The sequence below is a fragment of the Myotis yumanensis genome, unplaced genomic scaffold (assembly GCF_028538775.1).
Source record: "Myotis yumanensis isolate MYYU_CA2020_CCGP unplaced genomic scaffold, mMyoYum1.0.hap1 SCAF_10, whole genome shotgun sequence".
Lineage (NCBI taxonomy): Eukaryota > Metazoa > Chordata > Mammalia > Chiroptera > Vespertilionidae > Myotis > Myotis yumanensis.
In genome coordinates, this window is record NW_027223761.1 from 78377615 (window position 1) to 78397678 (window position 20064).

Below are 20064 nucleotides of genomic sequence, written 5' to 3' on the forward strand. Positions count from 1 at the left end.
GACCAAGACTATCCCACGACCTGTGAATGTGTCTTGCCTAAAAAAGCCTTACCCAGCCCAGCTGGTGTGGCTCAGTAGCTGAACGTCGACCTATGAACCAGGAGGTCACGGTTCCATTCCCAGTCAGGGCACATGCCCAGGTTTCGGGCTCGATCCCTAGTAAGTGAAGTGCATGAGGCAGCCGACGAATGATTCTCTCTCATCACTGATGTTTCTATCCCTCTCTCCCTCTCCCTTCCTCTCTGAAATAAACAAAAATATATTTTTTGGGGGGGGGAAAAACCTTACCTGAATCCAGTCAAAGTCTAGATCCAACTACTAATTTATATCATGGATATGCAAGCAGCAAAATTTCAGAGTGTGGGAAATACAAATACTAGAAAACAAACAGCCCACTTTCTTAAAAACCAAAACAAAACAAAAAACATTTCAAGGAAAATAGACTGAAGAAGAAGAATCTACAGATTTTGAAAAGAGGCTTAAAAGACATATCAACGAATCATAAACGCACCACATTTGGATCCTAATTAAGAGAAACTGTACTAATAAAAATAAACACTCTTGCTCCATATATAACTATACAAGTTAACAATTTGAACACTGACTAGATATTTGATATAAGAAATGCTATTTTTTGGTGTGAAAGTGATATTGGATTGTTTTAAGAAGAATGTCAGAGGGATAAGAGTAGACAGGGGTTACATGGAGAACGATTGGCCATAGGCTAATGGTTGCTGAGTTTATGGAGGTTTTTATATTGGTCTATTTCTATGTGTTTAAAATTCTCTACAGTTGAAAAAAAGAAAAAAAACCTCATGTAGCCAACATGAAGCTTCTATAGTAGACAAACATTTCTGGCAGTCTAACACAATAAAATCTTTTGAGATCAGATATTACATTTGAAAGAACAGAAAATTGAGTAGCATCACTGTGTATCTAAAATTAATACTAGATTTGGGTAGTACAAATATTACACAATTTAATATAACATCTCTGAGATAATGATCAGGCCCATCTTTTTAAATTTTTTATTGATTGATGAGAAAGAGAGAGAGAGAGAGCGAGATCAATTTGTTGTTCCACTTATTTATGCATTCATTAGTTGAGTCTTGTATATGCCCTGACCAGGGGTCAAACCCACAACCTTGGTGTATGGAGATGACATTCTAACCAACAGAGCTACCTGACTGGGCCCATCTTATAGATGAAGACACCGAGGATCCAGGACCTCACATAATTCGTTCACAGTCATACAGCTTCTAAGAGGCAGAACCAACATTCAGACCTGCATTTGTCTGATTCCCAAGCCTTTTCACTACACTGCCTCCCCAAACTGTCACAGTAATATAGATTTGGTTACAGGACCAGCATTAACAGTTACAGCAGAGAATTTACCTTCACGAACCCCTTCAGTGAGGAAAGTACCGTAGAATAGCTGCACCATTGGATTTTCAGATTTTTTCTTGGGATTGCTGCTTTTAAAAAAAGGAGACAACTTGGTATCATTTGGATCAGATAAGCACTACACTAAACCCAACCATCATTCAAAAGCAAAAACACTAACTTTTCATTTAAACAAAGAGCCAGGTATGGTCTAAAATAAGTAATAGATTATTTCAGTCCACATATTCACTGGACAAGTAGATGCTAAAACCTGAAAGCATAAGGACAAAAAGGCCTGATCCCTGCCTGAAAGCCTAATACATGTATCTGTATACATTCGATACATACAAAGAGATATAGATATAGCTCTCCAAGGTATACAGGGTATGAAAGTAGTACATAGATAAGAATGAACCTTCTTGTGCAGTTCCACAAATAAACAGAAAAAGTTTTCCCAGTGGCATGATAGTCAAGGAATGAAAACACAGTTGACCCTTGAACAATGAGGACGTTAGGGACTAAGTTGAAAATCCATATATAACTTTGACTCTTCTAAAACTTAACTACTTATAACCTACTGTTGACCTTAAGCTTTACCAGTAACATAAACAGTTGATTAACACACATTTTGTATGTTATGTATTACTGTATTTTCATAATAAAATAAGCTACAGAAAAAAAAATGTTAAGAAAATTATAAAAGAAAATAATACACTATTTTCCACATTCATGACTTACCTAACTTTTTCTTAATTTTTTTTTATATATCTAGGCTATATGGTTCATCTCAAGCTTTTTCAAATTGTCGCAAATCTCCAAAAATGTTTTCTAGTATATTCATTGAAAAAAATTCATGTATATATGGATATGCACAGTTCAACCCATGTTGTTCTAAGGTCAACTGTAGTTTATATCTACAAGCCTACCTTAAATTGTTAATTATGTACATTTCCATTTGCAAAGCTGTTTAATGATATACATTTCTTCTACCCAAAGTTATGACAATTTAGAAAGCAAATTCCTCAGCATCTATATTGGGTGAGGGACATTTGTATCTTTGCCCTGAATTTCACTTCTGCCAATGACTGACATATCTAAAAGCTGTTCTCTAACAGTCTACACAGATTACACCAGTTGTCTTAGATCAAATTTAATGATCTATATTATTCCACCATGTTCACATCTACGATTTAACCTTTTAACACATTTTACAGCACAGGCTATGGCTGTAACAAAGTTAATAATTATGGCCCGTTTAGTAAAAAAATTGTGGGTTAATATGATTATCTATATCCTCAAAGAGAAAAACCAAAGGCAATGGGGATGCACAATGACAAATATGAGTGGCTACCCCATGAAGTTTGGTAAAAACCAGAATTTCTTTTTCTTTCTTTTTTTTTTTTTTTTCCTATTGATTTCAGAGAGGAAGGGAGAGGGGGCTAGAAACATCAATGATGAGATAGAATCATTGATCAACTGCCTCCCACATGTCCCCTAGTGGGGATTGAGCCTGCAATCTGGGCCTATGCCCTGACCAGGAATCAAACCATGACCTCATGGTTCATGGGTCAACACACAACCACTGAGCCACACCAGTTGGGCAAAACCAGCAATTTTTACTTAAGATGAGGATTGTTTGCCCTTATCATGATTCTCACTGGACCACTGTGAGCAGGAAGGATGCACAAACGGATCTTCGACACTCACTTAGCATTCACAGCGAGCTGGAATGCATCCTCCAGCCAATCCAGAAGCTTGTGTGTGAATTCACTCACATCTTGCTATAAGAAAGGTAACAAATTGCATACGAGTTAGACCCCACACTATACTTAGGGAAACAAACATTTACTTTATCCCACCAATCACTACGATTCTATTACCATGCAAAGATTTCTATTTTAAGGCCACCTATCAAGAAGGTACATGGAACACTGGGACCAGCTACCAAAGGTGCAACAGAAGGCACACTAGGCAGCCTCTAAGTTGTGGCTAGGAGGAAACTGGAACGCTGCCACTTCCAGCCACCTCTTTTTGTAACAAATAAACTAAATCTTCCAGTTAGGACTTTTTAAAAAGGTCCAAAGAACACATTGTAGTGCTTTAGAATTTATGAGATCTGAATGGAGAAAGAAAACTTTTGTAAAATGTTTCGAGATTTTGCAGAACTGTAGGACTTTTAGAGAAAAAAAATCACTTTTATGAGGAAGAAGCTGCACTAATAATGAGAGCTTTGTCTCCTAATCGGAGGTGGGGAAAAGAAGTTACTAATGTTCGGAAGATTGCTCAGAGTTGCTGAACTCAGGGTTAATCGTCTGCACCCCAGCAAACATGCAGACAAAGGACTCTGTTTTTCTCAGTGACTCTTTGCTGCACTCACTGAGCTACTTTCCAATCTCCTCCTACTTCCACAGCTTCTTTACAATTGTTATTTCTATTACTACTTCTTCCTTTTAGAACTGCCAGCCTCCCCAGACAACACACCCTCTTTTTACCACCTGTTCCTTAGACATTATAAAGGGCAAAGGTAGGCACCCACAGTCCTGCTTACTCATGTTCACAGTTTATTACACGGTTAAAATAAACATTACAGTAATGTTAGGCATGATTTCAAACTCCACGGAGTTTGAGGGAAAACCTTGTACCTGCTGTTCCTCTGGTGATCGGAATGCTCCCTTTAAGAGATCGAGGGCTGCCGAAGGGTCTACAAATTTGCGATTTGATCCCATCATCAGAGCAAACAAATACTGAAGCTCTTGCATAAACATGATATTTCTCTTTTCCTGTAGAAAACACAGCAATGTGTACTCTTACAACCTCTTACTTGAAAAATTACAACATATAAAGAGAAAAGTTGTCAATGATCACTCCTTACATGTATATTTACCTAGATCTAGACCAGGGTCAGGTCTCAAACTATGTTACAAGTACTCTGAAAGGTCTCTATAGGGGATTACCCTCAACTGAAAGAGTGTCTACGTAGAAGCAAGGGAGTTAATAGTGTAATTGTTTTCTGAAGCTGCCGTCCTCCTTCCTGTTAGGAAGATCTGTCTCCCAGGTGAAATCCTGGAAAGGGTCAGATCGCTGGTTAGAGGCTTCATCCTTCTCGTCTTCTTTGTTAATCCTCACCCAAGGATGTTTTTTTCATTTATTTTTAGAGAGAGAGTGGAAAGGAGGCAGGGAGGGGAGAAAGAGAAACATCGATGTGAGAGAGACACATCAATAGGTTGCCTCCTGCACCCACCCTGACTGGGGCCCAGGCTCGAACTTGCAACCCAGGTACTTGCCCTTGACCAGGAATTGAACCCTCGACCCTTTGGCTCAAGGGCCGATGCTCTAAACACTGAGCACACCAGCCAGGGCTAAAGCCTCTTCTGAGCCCAGACCTCCAGCACTAGGTTGCCTCCTCTGCATCAGTAGGTCTGAGTGATTAATGCAGCGCACTGCTCACTGCCACAACAGAAGTGATTTCTGCATCTCCCCGTGCAGAGGTCAGCAGGTAACTCACCACTTTCGTGGAACTGTTTTTCTAATTTTATTCCTACTTAACTTTACATTTTTGCAAACCCTTATTTCTTGTCACAAAGAAGGAAAAAGAGCCATTTGGAAGTGAAAACAATATTAGTACAAATCAAAGAGCATCACAGTTATCAGCTTCAGCCAAAAAATTAAAAGCTTTTGGGATGAAAGGAACTAAACAGTGAAGATTCCTCAAAGGCAACAACTTACGGTGTGAGTGGGACAATTTTCAAGTACACTCTGTGGCAGGCTGTAGCTGAGAACAAGTCTTCGAAATGCAGGCAATTGAAAGAGAGACTGAAATGAAGAGAGAAATGGTTGATAGCCTTTCTTTCAAAATAACTGCAGCAAGAAAATACTGCTTTTATCTTAAAAGTATGTATAACTGTCCACATAGTAACTCTACTTCTATTACGTTGAAGGAAATAATAATGGCTATGTATAAAAATTGAGCTGAATGCTAATTCTTTTAGGAAAAAAAACAAACAAACAAAAACTACCTGATGGCTAACAAGAGGAACAGATTAGATAAACTATAGTACATTTATACACTAGACTATTACGTAATCATTAAAATACTTTTGGAGAAAAATGTTTTCATAAAAATGGACTGTCACACAGCAGTGAAAATAAATGCTCAAGAGCCACATGAATTACCATAGATAAATCTCGGACATATGTTTTGAGTGAACAAAAGTTACAGAAAAATAAAATGTTATATTGTTTATATTAAGTATAATCTATATATATAAAGAGCCAGCAATCGGGGCGGGCCGGCTGGCCAACCTCCCACCATCTCCTCCTCCCGACAGGCCTGGCCCCGATCCACCGAATTCATGCACTGGGCCTCTACTTATATATAATAATACTACAGGTTGTTTAGGATTCATACATATATGGCTATATTTGAGGGGAAGGGAGGAGCTGACAGGATGGGAACAACAGGGACTCAATAGCCGAGAGATTCATGACATTTATTTCTGAAGCTGGGTAGTGAGAACAGCAGTGTTTATCACTGTCCACTCATCACAGCATTATATTTAAAAAATTTTAACAACAGATACCTTTGGCTGGCAGAGTTAGGATGAAGGATTCTTTTCATTGTTTTGTAAACCATACATTTTTCTACTATGAATATCTTTTGAAAGATAATGTTTTCCCAATCTGTCATGTGACTATGACTCCTCATCCCAACACGCTCCTCAAACAAAAGCCCCTGCAGTCTGCACCCTGGACTCCTAAAGCCGAGACCTGGGTGGACAACAGGTCCCTCCTCCCCTCCCTTGATCGCAGGCCTACTGGGACTCAACCGCTAGGGTGGGAGCACAGCTGGGCTGGGAACATCAGCCCTCTGCCTTCTCCTTCCTTCCACTCCAACTGCCTCCCTCACACACCTCCATTCCTCCAGTTTCACTTTTGCTCTGCTCACCACCCCGTAACCTTTTCCAGGACTTCGGTTCTACCACGATAAAACGGATTTACATTCTCAGTCACATCACTCCACCTCCTCACCTTCACCGAAATCGGGCTTTACCCCATTGCTCTTAAAAACCACAAGAGGGCACTCCCATTCCCCAACACCTGCTTCTGCTGCATTCTTTGTACTACTTAATTACCTCCTCCTCCTCCGGTTTAGAAATTCGGAATCATCCTGGAATCCTTTCCCTTTCTTAACCAGCCACATTAACACAGAGAAGTGCCTGGACTGAGCCCCTGGGGTGCTGTATCCAACCACCTCCTCCAATCGCTGGCTGTGATCACACTCTCATCACTGCTCACCTGGATCACGGCACACAGCCTTCCTGCCTCCAGAATGTCCCCTGCACCAGTTCACCTGCCAGCAGGTTCTTCCATCTTTCTAAAATGACCAAAATTAAGCTCCCAACTCACTGAAGACTGTTCTCTGGTAATAGTTCTTACAATCCCAAGTCCTGTCATCCTACTAGGTAACTTCAGTCAACATTCAATCCATGGGACCTCCTGTCAGCTCTCCCTCAGAATAAATCAGGAATCCAACCTCTTCTCTACTCCCACGGCCACCAGCCTGCTCCAGGCCCATCACCTCGCACGTGGATGACTGCAGTAGTCGCCATAGGTTTCTTCACTGGTTCTGTCCACTCCATCCATTCTCACAGTCGCCAGAGTGAGCCTTTAAAACTCGGGTCAGAGTTCATCACCCCTCTGCTCAGAACCCTCAGTGACTCCCATCTCACTCAGAATGAAAGACAAGTTACCTTTCCAATTTCATCCCTGAGGACTCCCCCTTCTGCCCCTAGCACTCCTGCCACTCGGGACTCCAGGGTGTCCTGTGCACACAGCAAACCCATGAACACACTCCCACCTCAAGGCCTGCACCTCGGTTTCCCCGACCTGGAATACTCTCCCCGCTCAGCTGCCTGGCTCACTCCCTTGGCATTTGCTCCAATCTCATCTCCTTAGCCTAACATCACCGTTTACACTGCAACCTGCTCTGTCTCTCCTGCAGCAACTGCAATCTCCCTTCACCTGCTCTTTTCTCTGTCACACCAATCACAGTCTCACATAGTATATAAATTTACTTACATCTTAATTCTATAAGGGCAGGGCTCAGTCTTGGCTGTGTTCACTCCTGCATCTCAAGGGCCCACAGCAGTTCTAGACAAACAGGAGGTGGGAGGTTCAACTAGGATGTGCTGCGAGAACACATGCTCATCCACTCAGCCCAGGGTCCCTGTCTCCTGACACATTCCTCCAGTCCATCTCTCCACCCACACCACGGCCACACCTGGGATATGCCAACACATGACAAGATGCCAGATCACAAATGCAGAAAATCCCACTCTTAAACCATAACCTGTCCTCTGGCTTAACTTTTCAACTACCTACAGGACATTTGTCCCTTGATTTCATCAGGAATCCAAGCAAACTGACCTCTTTCCTTTTCCCCTAATAATTAGTTCCTTCCTGTCTTCATTTTTCCCTCTTTCTACCTTTAATTCCCTTCATTAAATTCTCAAATTGCCGAAACCGGTTTGGCTCAGTGGATAGAGCGTCGGCCTGCGGACTGAAAGGTCCCGGGTTCGATTCCGGTCAAGGGCATGTACCTGAGTTGCGGGCACATCCCCAGTGGGAGATGTGCAGGAGGCAGCTGATCGATGTTTCTCTCTCATCGATGTTTCTAACTCTCTATCTCTCTCCCTTCCTCTCTGTAAAAAATCAATAAAATATATTTAAAAAAAAAAAAATAAAATAAAAAAAAAAATAAATTCTCAAATTGCTCTTTTGCCTTCACCAGACCCAGAAACTCCTCCGATCTAAATGAATTTAACTTTCCAGTTTCAGAGCGCTGCTAAGAAGTTCCGATAAAAACAGGACATACTGATATCACTGTACTATTATATTCTGCTGCCAACCAGTTGCCCACTGTCTGCAACAACTCTTAAACTTTCACTCCATTTAAAATCTGACTCTATCATTCCTCCGCTCAGTCTCAGAAAAGGGCTGCTTATTTCACAGAGGAAAAAACAACTATTAGAAACTATATCAACTTTATTTTCAGTCATCATTTCTTCCTTGTTTTTTCCCCATTAGTCTTCCCGTTTTCCTATTCCCTCCCTGTATGTGCCATAGCCTGTCCTCTCATGCTCTCAGAAACCGTACTCCATTATCCCCTCTACCTGCTAGTTCTTTTCAACATCTCACAGGAGCGAAGGCTGAGGGGGTGTGGATACAGGGAGGGGCCCCAATCTCTCTAAGAACTGACTGATGTCCTTAATTCTACACTACCTTCCTAAATTCCGTTCTCAACATAGATTCCAGTAGTCCTCTTGAAATGGAAGTAGGATCCTATCACTTCTCTGCTCTGTTCCCAATACTTGCCCACTTCATATATATTCCCTAAATCATCATCATGACACCATGCTCCCCACCCCACCTCCACCTTTCTGACCTCATCACTATCAGTCGCCCTCTCCCCCATAACTCAGTTCTAGCCTTTTTCCTATTTCTCAACTCATTAAGCAAGCTTCTGAACCTGGGTCTTTTACTTGCTGTTTCCTCTGTCTACAATTACTAGAGGCCCAGTGCACAAAATTGATGCGGGGGCGGGGGGATGGGGTGTCCCTCAGCCTGACCTGCACTCTCTCACAGTCCAGGACCCCTCAGGGGATGTCCCACTGACGGCTTAGGCTTGCTCCCCTAAGCCAGCAGTCGGACATTCTTAGAGTTGCTGTGGAGGCTCTCGTCACCGCTGCTGCACTGGTCAGCTGTGAGCCCGGCTTCTAGCTGAGCAGCGCTCCCGCTGTGGGAGCACACTGACCACCAGGGGGCAGCTCCTGCATTGAGTGTCTTCCCCCTGGTGGTTAGTGTGCGTCATAGCAATCAGTTGTTCCACCGGTCAATTTGCATATTACCCTTTTATTATACAGGATATGGTTCATTCTCTCACCTAATGCAGGCCTCTGCTCAGATGCCCACTTTATCAAAAAGGCCACACCTAACTACCTTATACAAATAGCAGCCTCTGTAGCTGATTCCTTACTGGGCCCCTCTTACCCTCATCCATTTATCTTTATGGCACTTGTCACCACCTGACATATTTTATTTACCGTCTGTCCCACTCTTTTCAAGGTAAACTCCATGGGAGTAAGGGCTGTTTATTCATGGCTGTTTCCCTAGTGCCAAAACAGTGCCAGGCACAGGAGGCCATAGATTTTATGTGTGGAAAGGGAGGATCCTGTTTCTGGCTGAGCAGCTGGGTGGATGTCCAATGCTATGATGGAGGAGACTGAAGGGACAGGGTCGAGTTGGCCCTGTGGCCATGTCCGGTGCAGATGCCTGAGACAACTCTAGGGCCGCTCTCTCTAGGGGGTTCATCCACTCCCTTGGCTTTATCTTCACCCATGCCACTGATCCCCAGAACATACCTGCAGCCCAGATCTTTTTACTGAACTACATATTCAGAGTTCACTGCCTACATACCCTCAAACTCAGCGAGTATAAAACTGAACTGATCTCAAAGGCCTGCCTCACAAGAATCAGATTTGAGGTGCTGGATTGCCAGGAACACCCCCAATATCTGACTGGTCTTGTCAGAGCAGGAGTTGGGCCACATGATGTTTTGGGACTGAAGGCCATGACCACCTCACAAACCTCATGGCTCCACTCTGTTGAGAAGGGGGTGGCTCCAAGACTGTGATGGTGATGGCGGCAGATGGCAAGATGATGGCCCATTCAAGCACACTCAGCAGCCGAGTTTGTTAGCTAGCTTTTCACTGGGAATTGGAAGGGCCAGAAGGTTGCTCTGTGGCTTCCTGCTGGGTTTAGGCTAAAGGTGGAAGCCCATTGATGAGTTAATCCTAAAAGCACTCCTGGATGGTCACACAGAAGAATGAAGGTGGCAGAGGAATCCCTTTCTGTGAGATTTTAGTTGGAGACTCCTAGGGGGAAATCTGCACACGTGTCAGGGAAGATAGGAAGCCCAGTCACATCACTGAGAGAAAAACCCAGCTGCTAACCTGGGGACGTGCAGTGGGATGGGGTAGGCAAGGCCATCCGCCTGCACGGGCAGCAGCCCAGATGCTGTGTTCACATCACTCCAGTAAGAGGACAACGGGGTCACATGAGGGACTACAGAGCCGTGATGGGGCCACAGTGAAGTCAGCCCTGGAGGGGTCACGTGGCTTCCCAAGCTTCCTCAACAACTCAACTCCTCTGTACCACACCTCTTGAATGGGTGTGTTCCTTCACCCATTCAATTCACTCCCTTATCTACTCAAGAAACCCTGAGAGGTGAATTATGCACTGGCTTTGCCTTCAGGGAGCCCACTGTCTAGAACAGTGGTTCTCAACCTTGGCTTCACATTAGAATCACCTGGGAATCTTTAAAATCCTGATTTCTGGGCCTCATCCTCCGGAAATTCTGTTTCTTTGTTACTAATGTTGTGACCCCACCCCATAACAAAGTGTTTAGAAGTATTGTCATTGAAAAGTGCTATACATGGAATCAGAGAAGATGAAAAGTTAAAATGAGGACTCTGTACTGGAATACAGTGGGGTCTTGACTTACGAGTGTCCCAACTAACGAGTTTTTTGAGATACCAGCTGTCTCTCGGTCGATTTTTTGCATTGAGTTGATAGAGTAATTTGAGTTAACGAGCTCCTAACGAGCTCCTTAAGGAACTCGGTCTCGGAATAAACTCGTAAGTCAAGGCCCCACTGTACCTTAAAGGTTCCTCTCTCCTCCACAGTCCATGATTCTTTAAGTGTTGACCTATCCTATTTTTGTCACATATCGTGGTCTGCCACCTAATAACTATTTGGGGGAGGAGGGGCTGAATAGAAATCCCACTCTTACACACCCTAATCAGCCCTCCTGAAGCGTCAAGAGGTATCATCCACCTGTACACCAACCAGAAACCTTGGGAGTCTTTCTCCACCCTCTCCTGCAGAGAACCTGAATCTAGTCACTCCCCAAATCCTGTAGATCTGATCTCCTAACACCTCCCAAGTGCTGTACTTCTCTTCTCTGTGGCTTACGTCACTTCTCTGTTGCAGACCACCGTCATCACCTGCCTGCATGCATGACAGCCTCCAACAACTGGCTTCTCCTTAGTAACTCTTGCTCTGCTACCACACAGTAGGCACTGAATGCTGATCTAAAACACCGACTCAACATGTTTACAGCCACAGAGGACCTTGTGTTTAGTACTGCCCAGTGTAGGCACCAGACCATACAAATCCAGAACACAAGAAAGCAACCACACACGACGCTGTGGGGGAAACTCCCCAGGTTTATATATGTTTCCATTTTTTTTAAGCTGTGTTCCTCACATTTTGCTTTAGTAAATTACAATATTGTTTCAAAATTATAAAATTATAGTTTACTCTTAAAAAATATCATACCTGAATAACAGCACTAAACCAACATGTATTGCCAACGTTTTTCAGCCCAACCGGCCAACCATCGACTCGCCTCCAGTCATTGGGATTGGGATTTTCTCCCCAGACTTCACAGCGTTTCCTCTTTGAGCGTTTAGTTTCTGCAGAGGTTGCCTCGTGCATCCTGCATGGCGCCAACATACCACACATCAGGAAAGGAAAAAGTTAAAGAACAACATACTACATGGAGGATGTTGGTAACCTTTCATAGGTAGTTTGAAACGCCAGATAAACTATTTGCTGGGTAATCACTGGCTATACAGTAATTATAAGATTATAACATAAGTGAAAAGTAAGGTTTAACAGAAATGTTAATCCTTCTATAACAGAGATGATTACTAATAAGGTGCTTCATGGAACTGAGTTGAGACTCAAGACTATTTACGGTAGTGTAGGAAAAGTTTTAGATTTCAGCAACAGTGTCCTCTCTCAGACCGTGTCATTGAAAGAGGCAAGAGAGACACCCTGCTAAAGATAAGAGCCTCCAGCCCGGCCAGCATGGCTCAGTGGTTGAGTGTCCACCTATGAACCAGGTCAGGGCACAGGCCCAGGCTGCAGGTTCAATCCCCAGTGTGGGACGTGCAAGAGGCAGCCAATCCATGATTCCATCTCATCATTGATGTTTCTATCTCTCCCTCTCTTTTCCTCTCTGAAGTCAATAAAAATATATTTTTTTAAAAAGATAAGAGCCTCCAAACTGTCTAGTACCCAAACCACAGCCCTGTGTTTCCCTGAAAGAACAACTCGACAGTACAAGGGAATAAACATATCTGGAAACTGACAGGCCACCACTGGAACTGGATATTTGTGGACAATTCCAGCCAGTCACCAAATTAGTATCAATTCAAATACTATCCCTGTTCACTTCTGAGACAGGGTAACTGAATCATATTTCATTTTTAAAAATCAACATAACCCTCAAAGTTTACAAAGGCTCAACGATTATAAAGGGCATACATATTTATTGGATACTTAACACTAGAATGCCCCCCCCCACCATAAATTAGCAATTATGAACTATATAACCTGCAGGCTTCTGCCCAAAGACCACAGGCTGCAATAAGACACTTATCATATTTGGCTTTTTCAAAAGTGAACCAGAGTAAGTAAGCTAAATTTAGTAAATTTGCCTTAAAAAATTTAATTTAGATGCAATTGAAGGAGCCTGAAAGAATAGTTCTTAAGTGGCACTCACAGACCTATTGCCTTTGACCTACACACTAATGTAGGGAGCAAAGATTATAAATTAAATCAATTACCTGTTAAGATCTCTTCCATCAGTTTGAACTTTGGGGGACTCCAGTAGACTCAAAGCAATGGCAGCCTGAAGATCATCTTTGTTCTCATGAGTAAGGTCTATTACTTCTGCAAGATACATTGAACTTCAATTAGTCTACATGCAGGAAACACTGCCCTCCTGTCTGTATTGCAGAAAAAAAGTAAAAGCATTAACAAACCTAGATATACTCAAACTCACATGTTTACAAATGCCAAAAACCTAAACAAAACATTAGCAAACAGAATTCTGCTAATGTACAAAAAAAGATTCTATATTAAGACCAAGTTGAGTTCATTGTAGGAAACACTGAGTTAACATTAGAAAAGAGACCAGTAAAATTCACTATCTTAACATTTCAAGGAGGAAAATGATAATCTCAATAGATACAGAAAAATTAGTTGATAACATTCAACCTCTATTCAAGCATAAAAACTCTAAATTAAATAGAAAGAGAATATTCTTAGGCTGAGAAAGAATATCCATGAAAAGCCCACAGCACAATTTGTACTTAATGGTGAAATGTCAAACACATTTCCTTTAAAATGAAGACTAAGACAAAGATGTCTACTATCAAGGCTTTTGTTCACTATGGTTCTTAAAGTTCTGGTCAGTGCAATAAGAAAAGAAAAAAATAAATTTTTTAAAAATATGAGAATTGGAAAATAAGAAACAAAGCTGTCATAACTCATAGATAATGATCACCTACAAGAGAAACCCAAAATAATCTATAGACAATAGCTTTAATTAATAAAATGTGGTTAGACAAAAGTTAAGTGAATTTCTATACATGGACAATGAAGAACATTTAATTTAAAAAGAAAAAAAACACAAAATTGTAGTAATCAAGATTGTGGGCTACTGGCATAAAGACAAACATACAGATCAAGGGAACAGACTTCAGTGAAACAGAAACAAATCTCATATTTATGGTCAACTGCTTTTCATCACAGGTACAAAGAAAATACAGTACTGAAAGACTATATTTTCAACAAATGGTACTGGAACAACTGCATATTCACACACAAAAGAATGACTTTAAACCCCTACCTCACACCATTTAAAAAAATGAATTTGTGACCGCGTGATAACAGCTAAAATTGTAAAACTCTTAGAAGAAAACACTGTAATTCTTTGTGATATTGGATTAAGCAATGGCACCTTAGAGATGACATCCAAAGCACAAACAACTAAAGCAAAAAAAAAAAAAAAAATAGATAAATTTGACATCAAAATTTTTAAAAACCCACAAACCTTGGGCTTCAGAGAACACCATCAAGAATGTGAAAAAAAAAAACAAAGAATGCGAGAAAATTTTTGCAAATCAGGTATCCAGTAAGGTACCTATATACAGACTACATAAATTATTCCTGCAACTAAATACTGAAAAAACAAATGCCCAATTTTTTAAATGGGCAAATAATTTGGATAGACATTTTTTTGAAGAAGATATACAAATGGCCAATAGCACATGAAAAGATGCCCAACATCATTAGCCATGCACACGTTACATGAATCAAAATAGCTCACAGCAGCCTTGCTTATAATAGCAAAAAATGTGAACAAACCCCAAAGTCAATAAATACATAAACTGTAGTAAATTCAGACCATGAAATACTACACACCAGTGAAAATAAGTGAACTACCGTTATAACTTTCAACGTGGATGAGTCTCCAAAATATTGATTTAAAAAGATCACTATGTGCACCTGACATATATACATATAAATGTATATGTGTACACACACACACACACACACACACACACACGAACATTCATACCAGCATTATTCAGAGTAGTTCAAAATTACAAATAGACCAAATATCCATTAACACCATCTGACCCAGCTGATGGTTCCTTTCCCTTGGAAGCCTCCTTGGCTTCCACAGTACCACTCTCCTGGTTCTCTTGGTCTTCCTGATCTCCCTGGACACTCCTGATCTCCCCAGACCTCCCTTCACTGCGAGTGCCGGCTTGTTTAGTCACTGAACCTTTTCTCTTTTCTATATTGACTCCCTTGAAGAGTTCATCCAGTCCCATAACTTTACATACCATTTACAGGTTTATGATTCCAAGTTCTATATCTATCTCCAGCGGATCTCACCCCTGAACTACACATGTGGATCTCCACTGCCTCTTTTTTTAATATATCTATTTTTATTGATTTCAGGGAGAGAGAGAGAGAGAGAGAGAGAGAGAGAGAGAGAGAGAGAGACAAACAACAACAATGAGAGAGAATCATCAATTGGCTGCCTCTTGAATGCCCCCTATTGGGGATCAAGCCCATAACCCGGGCATGTGCTCTGACTAGGAATCAATCTGTAACCTCCTGGTTCATAGGTCAATACTCAACCACTGAGCCACATTGGCTGGGCTCCACTGCCTTTTTGACACTCCACCTGAATGTCTAACAGGCACCCAAACTTAATATTGCCAAAACCGATCGCTTCATCTTCCACCCCAAATTTGCCCCACCTACAGTTATTCCCATGTTGGATAGGTGCAGCTCCATCATTTTAGCTGCTTAGGAAAAAACCCTGGAGTCACCTTTAACTCCTCTCTCACACACCCCTTGTCTCCTCTGTAAGCAAAGCCCACATAGCAGCACTTTTCACACCTTAACCACTACATCCCAGTTCACCCAACACCATCTGCTATAGCCTCCTCACTGGTCCTGGGCTCCCTGCTCCGACCCATGCTCATTACCGCTACCCAACAGAGCAGTCAGAGTGACCTTAGAAAATGGGAACAGTTTACATCGCTCCTTGGCTCCAGATTCTCCAGTGGCTGCCATCTAACTCAGAGGAAAGCCAAGCACTTCTGCAGGCTATGCATGATCTGCCTCCTGTTCTCTCTATGGCCTCATCTCGTATTGCCCTCCTCACTCACTAAGCCTCAGCTCTGGCCTCCTTGCTGCTCCTTAAGCAATCCAATGTATATTCCCCCCTAAGGCCTCACATGACTTACTCACCCATTCTCAAAAGGCTCATCCTATTTCAAATCTAATCCTCAAAACTTTTTTCATTCCATCCTTTACTTTTTCTCTATGGTACTTAGAATGTTCTGATATGCTATATAATTTGTTTGTTCGTCTCCCCTTGAAAAACTAAGCAACATGAAGGCAGGGATTCTTATTCATTTTGTTCATCTTGTTTATTTTGTTCATCAGTGCCTGAAAGAGTGGTTAGCACATAGCAGGTGCTCATTAAATAAGTGTGAATGAATGAATCACAAAAGTGCTTACAATTGTGCCTGGCACATGGTAAAGGTTTAATCATTAGCTATCATTACCATTCTTTCCAAAGGGCTGATGTGGCAGACAGAAAACTCACACACACTCATCTGTTATTTTTTGCGAGTTCAAGCAGGACTAAGACAGGATGTACTTACTTGCTAATACTTCTTTGTTGGCAGCACTCCGCTCTACTTCAGATGGTTCTGTAGCAGCAGTGTCTTGACTGGGCTCCTTCACCCTTTCATCTGTGAGAAGATTGACTGCCAGAGTGATGTCACCATTACTGGCCTAAGGAGAGGGGGGGGAAGACTTCACAAGTAAAGCATCACAGCATTTAAAATTAGTGCGTTAATTTCTTGCTTGGTTATAACTCTTTACAACCTGGAGGCACACGGAGTAAGTCTAGGCATAAGTCTGGGGGCGAGGGAATATGGTGGAGGATAGTAAGGCACTGTGTTTAAAACATATTCTGTAGTGGAGACCACACTTGTAATTGTTTCTAATATTTTATTAGGAAAACTGTCTAACATTTACAATAGTAGAGGGAATGTATAATTGAACCCATGTACCAAGGTGGTCGATCTTGTTTTATCTATTCTGCCAGTCTCTCCCAGATACTTTGAAGCAAATCTTAAGCATCGTATCAGTTTATCAGTCAACATTTCAGAATGTATCTTCTTAAAACTATAACCCCTTAACAGTAAGTATCAAGTTTTTAAGTAAATTACTTCAAAGTTCCCTCACTCAAATATCCTTTAGTTTGCTTGAGTCAGGATCCATACCAAGTTTATACTGTGCAACTGGTTGATATGTTCATAAACCTCTTTTACCCTGTAGGGTTCCCTGCACTGCAAGTCTCCCCCATCCATTTACATGTTGAAGATACTGGGTTATCTGACCTGTAGAGCTCTGTCCCTACATACACTTTCATTTAGGCGATAAAATAGCTTGAACTGACATAACCACAACATGGACAACTGTTTTAAAGCCTCTTGACTAACAGAAGCCTTGACACTAACCTTCAGAGCTTCTTGAAGGAAGGAAGGGTCCTGAATGCCCGTGATTTCTCTCAGCTGGTTTAACAGCATTTGGCAGCTCTATGTTTGAGAAACAAACAAACAAAACCGCAGACAAATGTCAGTCAGAAAGTAAACCCGGATACATGTAAAGAGTATAAGCATCTTAACAGACCAGAGACTCGCCTCCAAGCAACACGGTATGACTGTTGTGGGGTCTAGTCTCTCAGAATGTGCCCGGCTGCCACGCAGGCTATTTTGAGCTGAAAACCATTACAGCCTAACAGAATAGGAAGTTATCTTCCCCTTTCCCACCTAAAGAGATTCAGACGAAACCCTGCTTCAGGAAGGGACCCAAGCATAATCACCACACTCACGTCAGCACATGTGAATTAAGTGCAACCCATTGTTTCTGAGTCCACCTAGCAAGAATTTGCTTGCCACTTGGTCATCGGCCAGTGAATTGCCTATTTCCCCTCAGGAATCCCAGACTCTTCTCCAAACTGGCACATCTGCCTCATTTTGCCTCAGTCTTTGGAATGTGCATGCCTATGTGAATATTCTGTGTGCACGTTATTAAAATTTGATCTTCTCCTATTAATCTGCTGTACGTTGTCTGAATTATTCAATCAGCCGGAAGAACTAAAGGAGTAAGAAAAAAGTGTCCCCAGCCCCAACACTGTCAAGACACATTCTGAAATGCCACATCTATTACTCTCTTCAAAGTTTACTCGAGGAAAATACCTACAGAAGAAATATGAGTAAACAGTAAAACTGGAAGTATATAAAACATTTAAGTGTAATATTCTAGCCTTAAGGGATGCTTAAAGCGCCTCTGTGAGCAGCACATAAAGTAAGGAGGTCATACACGGAGTGCAGGGATTCTGCAGGGATGTGAAGATGTGCTATTTTAAGCTTCACTGCACATACCATTTGTATGTGTCATTTTTTTTTTTTTACTGACAATGTTTCTAACCATGTGATTAACAAATGATATCACCAACATCATATTTAAAACTAGGTTTAATTGCTTAAATGAAGTACAAAGCTAGAATTTTCTGAATTACAAATAAAATTCCAGGGGACTACACTATGAAATGTTTCCACTGATCTGAATCACGGAAAAACCTATCTTGTGGTAACTTCTGGCTACCTCACGGTCAGTTTATAACCCCTTTTCAGCCTTAACGTCTTCACTGGAACACTCTGTCCTGTTTTGCACAGACAAAAGTTAACACAAAACAACTATTTACAAGTAAGATCAATTTAAACAATTGGCTGTCTAACTGAAGACAATGATCATTTAGATGAATACTGAAAACAAAATAGTTCAAATTTACTTCATTGAGAAGACATCTAATTTATACCATTCCCAGAACTAAGGTTATCCCAGAACGAAGCCGGGCCTCAGTACTTACTGCTTCGCCACTGACTGTCTTTCAGCTCGTAATACGTCTCAAGTGGCACTGCCCATTCACTGCCGCTGTAACAGAAACAGTATCCTATGTTCCTCAACAGCTGCGGGCCCAGGACAACACTTAAGTATCATGCGACTAGAAATAACTAAGTGCAACACCCCTGTAGGCAGTCTTTCTGTTCTAGTCCAGGTCACAGTCATAGGCCAGAAATGGAACCGACGCTGCTGAGACCAGCAGTCTCTGAGACGGTGAGTCTTGTCAAAGGAAGTCACTGCCTGTGGCCTGGGAGAGTGACCCTCAGACTAGCAGGTGTCCAGATTTAGCCTTGGCAAATACTGAAAACACAAAGCATGTGGTTTTTAGAAAAATAAAATGTTAAAAAGTTTTCTCCAAACGAACTCTAATTCCTTTTATTGTATTGGGTAAAGGTATGTGAATCTATACATCTTAATCATATTCAGTTTTCTAAGAATCAAAATCAACATATCCCAAAAAGAGGGGGAATAATTGGGAGGGAAATGAGTAGAGCATTAAACCTACATCACATCTTCACCTTAAATTACTCTGAACATCAACTGACACTTAGGATTCACAGAAAATAATCCCAACAAAAAGTAATAAGTAACACAGGCTGCTTACTTTTAGCCAGATGTTCTTCTAAACACTTCACATGTATTAATTAATTTAACTCAGAGTGCCAATGTCAATCAGTGAAACATGGTATGCAAATATTAAATAATTTACTAATCATTATATTTGTCCATGGATTAAAGTCCCTTTCCCCTTTTCCCACTTTGTAACAAGTAGCAGTGGACAGCAATACATCTAGAAAAATACACCCAGGAAAGGAAAATACTCTCAGTTTCCCTTTTTTTTATTACTTTTTAAAAATGTATTTTTATTGATTTTTAGAGAGAGAGGAAGGGAGAAAGATAAAGAGAAACATCGATGAGAGAGGAAGAAATCAATTGGCTGCCTTCTGCACAGCCCCCACTGGGATCAAGCCCACAACCCAGGCATGTGCTCTGACTGGGAATCAAACTAGCGACCTCTTGGTTCCTGGATCAATACTCAACCGCTGAGCCATACCAACTGGACTTAGTTTCCTTGTTTTAAAGTTATTGGGCAGAGATGACAACTTTGTAAAATCACTTTGTACAGCTCTAAGAATGATGTTCTACATGTAAATTCAAATCTAAATTCCTCATCTTGCTAGTTTTCAAAGATTCTACCCTGCCCTACTTACTCAACCTTTTCTCCTACACCATCCCTTACCTCACAAACTCAACTGAAGTGTTTAT

The 20064-nt window shown here is 41.5% G+C and overlaps 1 protein-coding gene across 6 annotated transcripts in view; it reads right to left on the reverse strand.

Moving 5' to 3' along the window:
* Window positions 1-20064, reverse strand: part of USP28 (ubiquitin specific peptidase 28) — a 70916-nt gene that overhangs the window by 31992 nt on the left and 18860 nt on the right. For 3 of the 6 annotated variants that reach the window (XM_070426078.1, XM_070426075.1, XM_070426080.1), the window contains exons 2-9: window positions 17349-17426; window positions 16485-16617; window positions 13077-13182; window positions 11782-11941; window positions 5110-5196; window positions 4026-4163; window positions 3091-3164; window positions 1396-1472 (exon numbers count right to left, since the gene is read on the reverse strand). In XM_070426078.1, coding sequence (XP_070282179.1) covers window positions 1396-1472; window positions 3091-3164; window positions 4026-4163; window positions 5110-5196; window positions 11782-11941; window positions 13077-13182; window positions 16485-16617; window positions 17349-17426 — 853 coding nt within the window. Of the gene's footprint in view, window positions 1-1395; window positions 1476-3090; window positions 3165-4025; window positions 4164-5109; window positions 5197-11781; window positions 11942-13076; window positions 13183-16484; window positions 16618-17348; window positions 17427-18763; window positions 18880-20064 lie in introns of those variants that run through there. The other 3 variants (XM_070426077.1, XM_070426073.1, XM_070426076.1) reach the window with 2 other exon arrangements.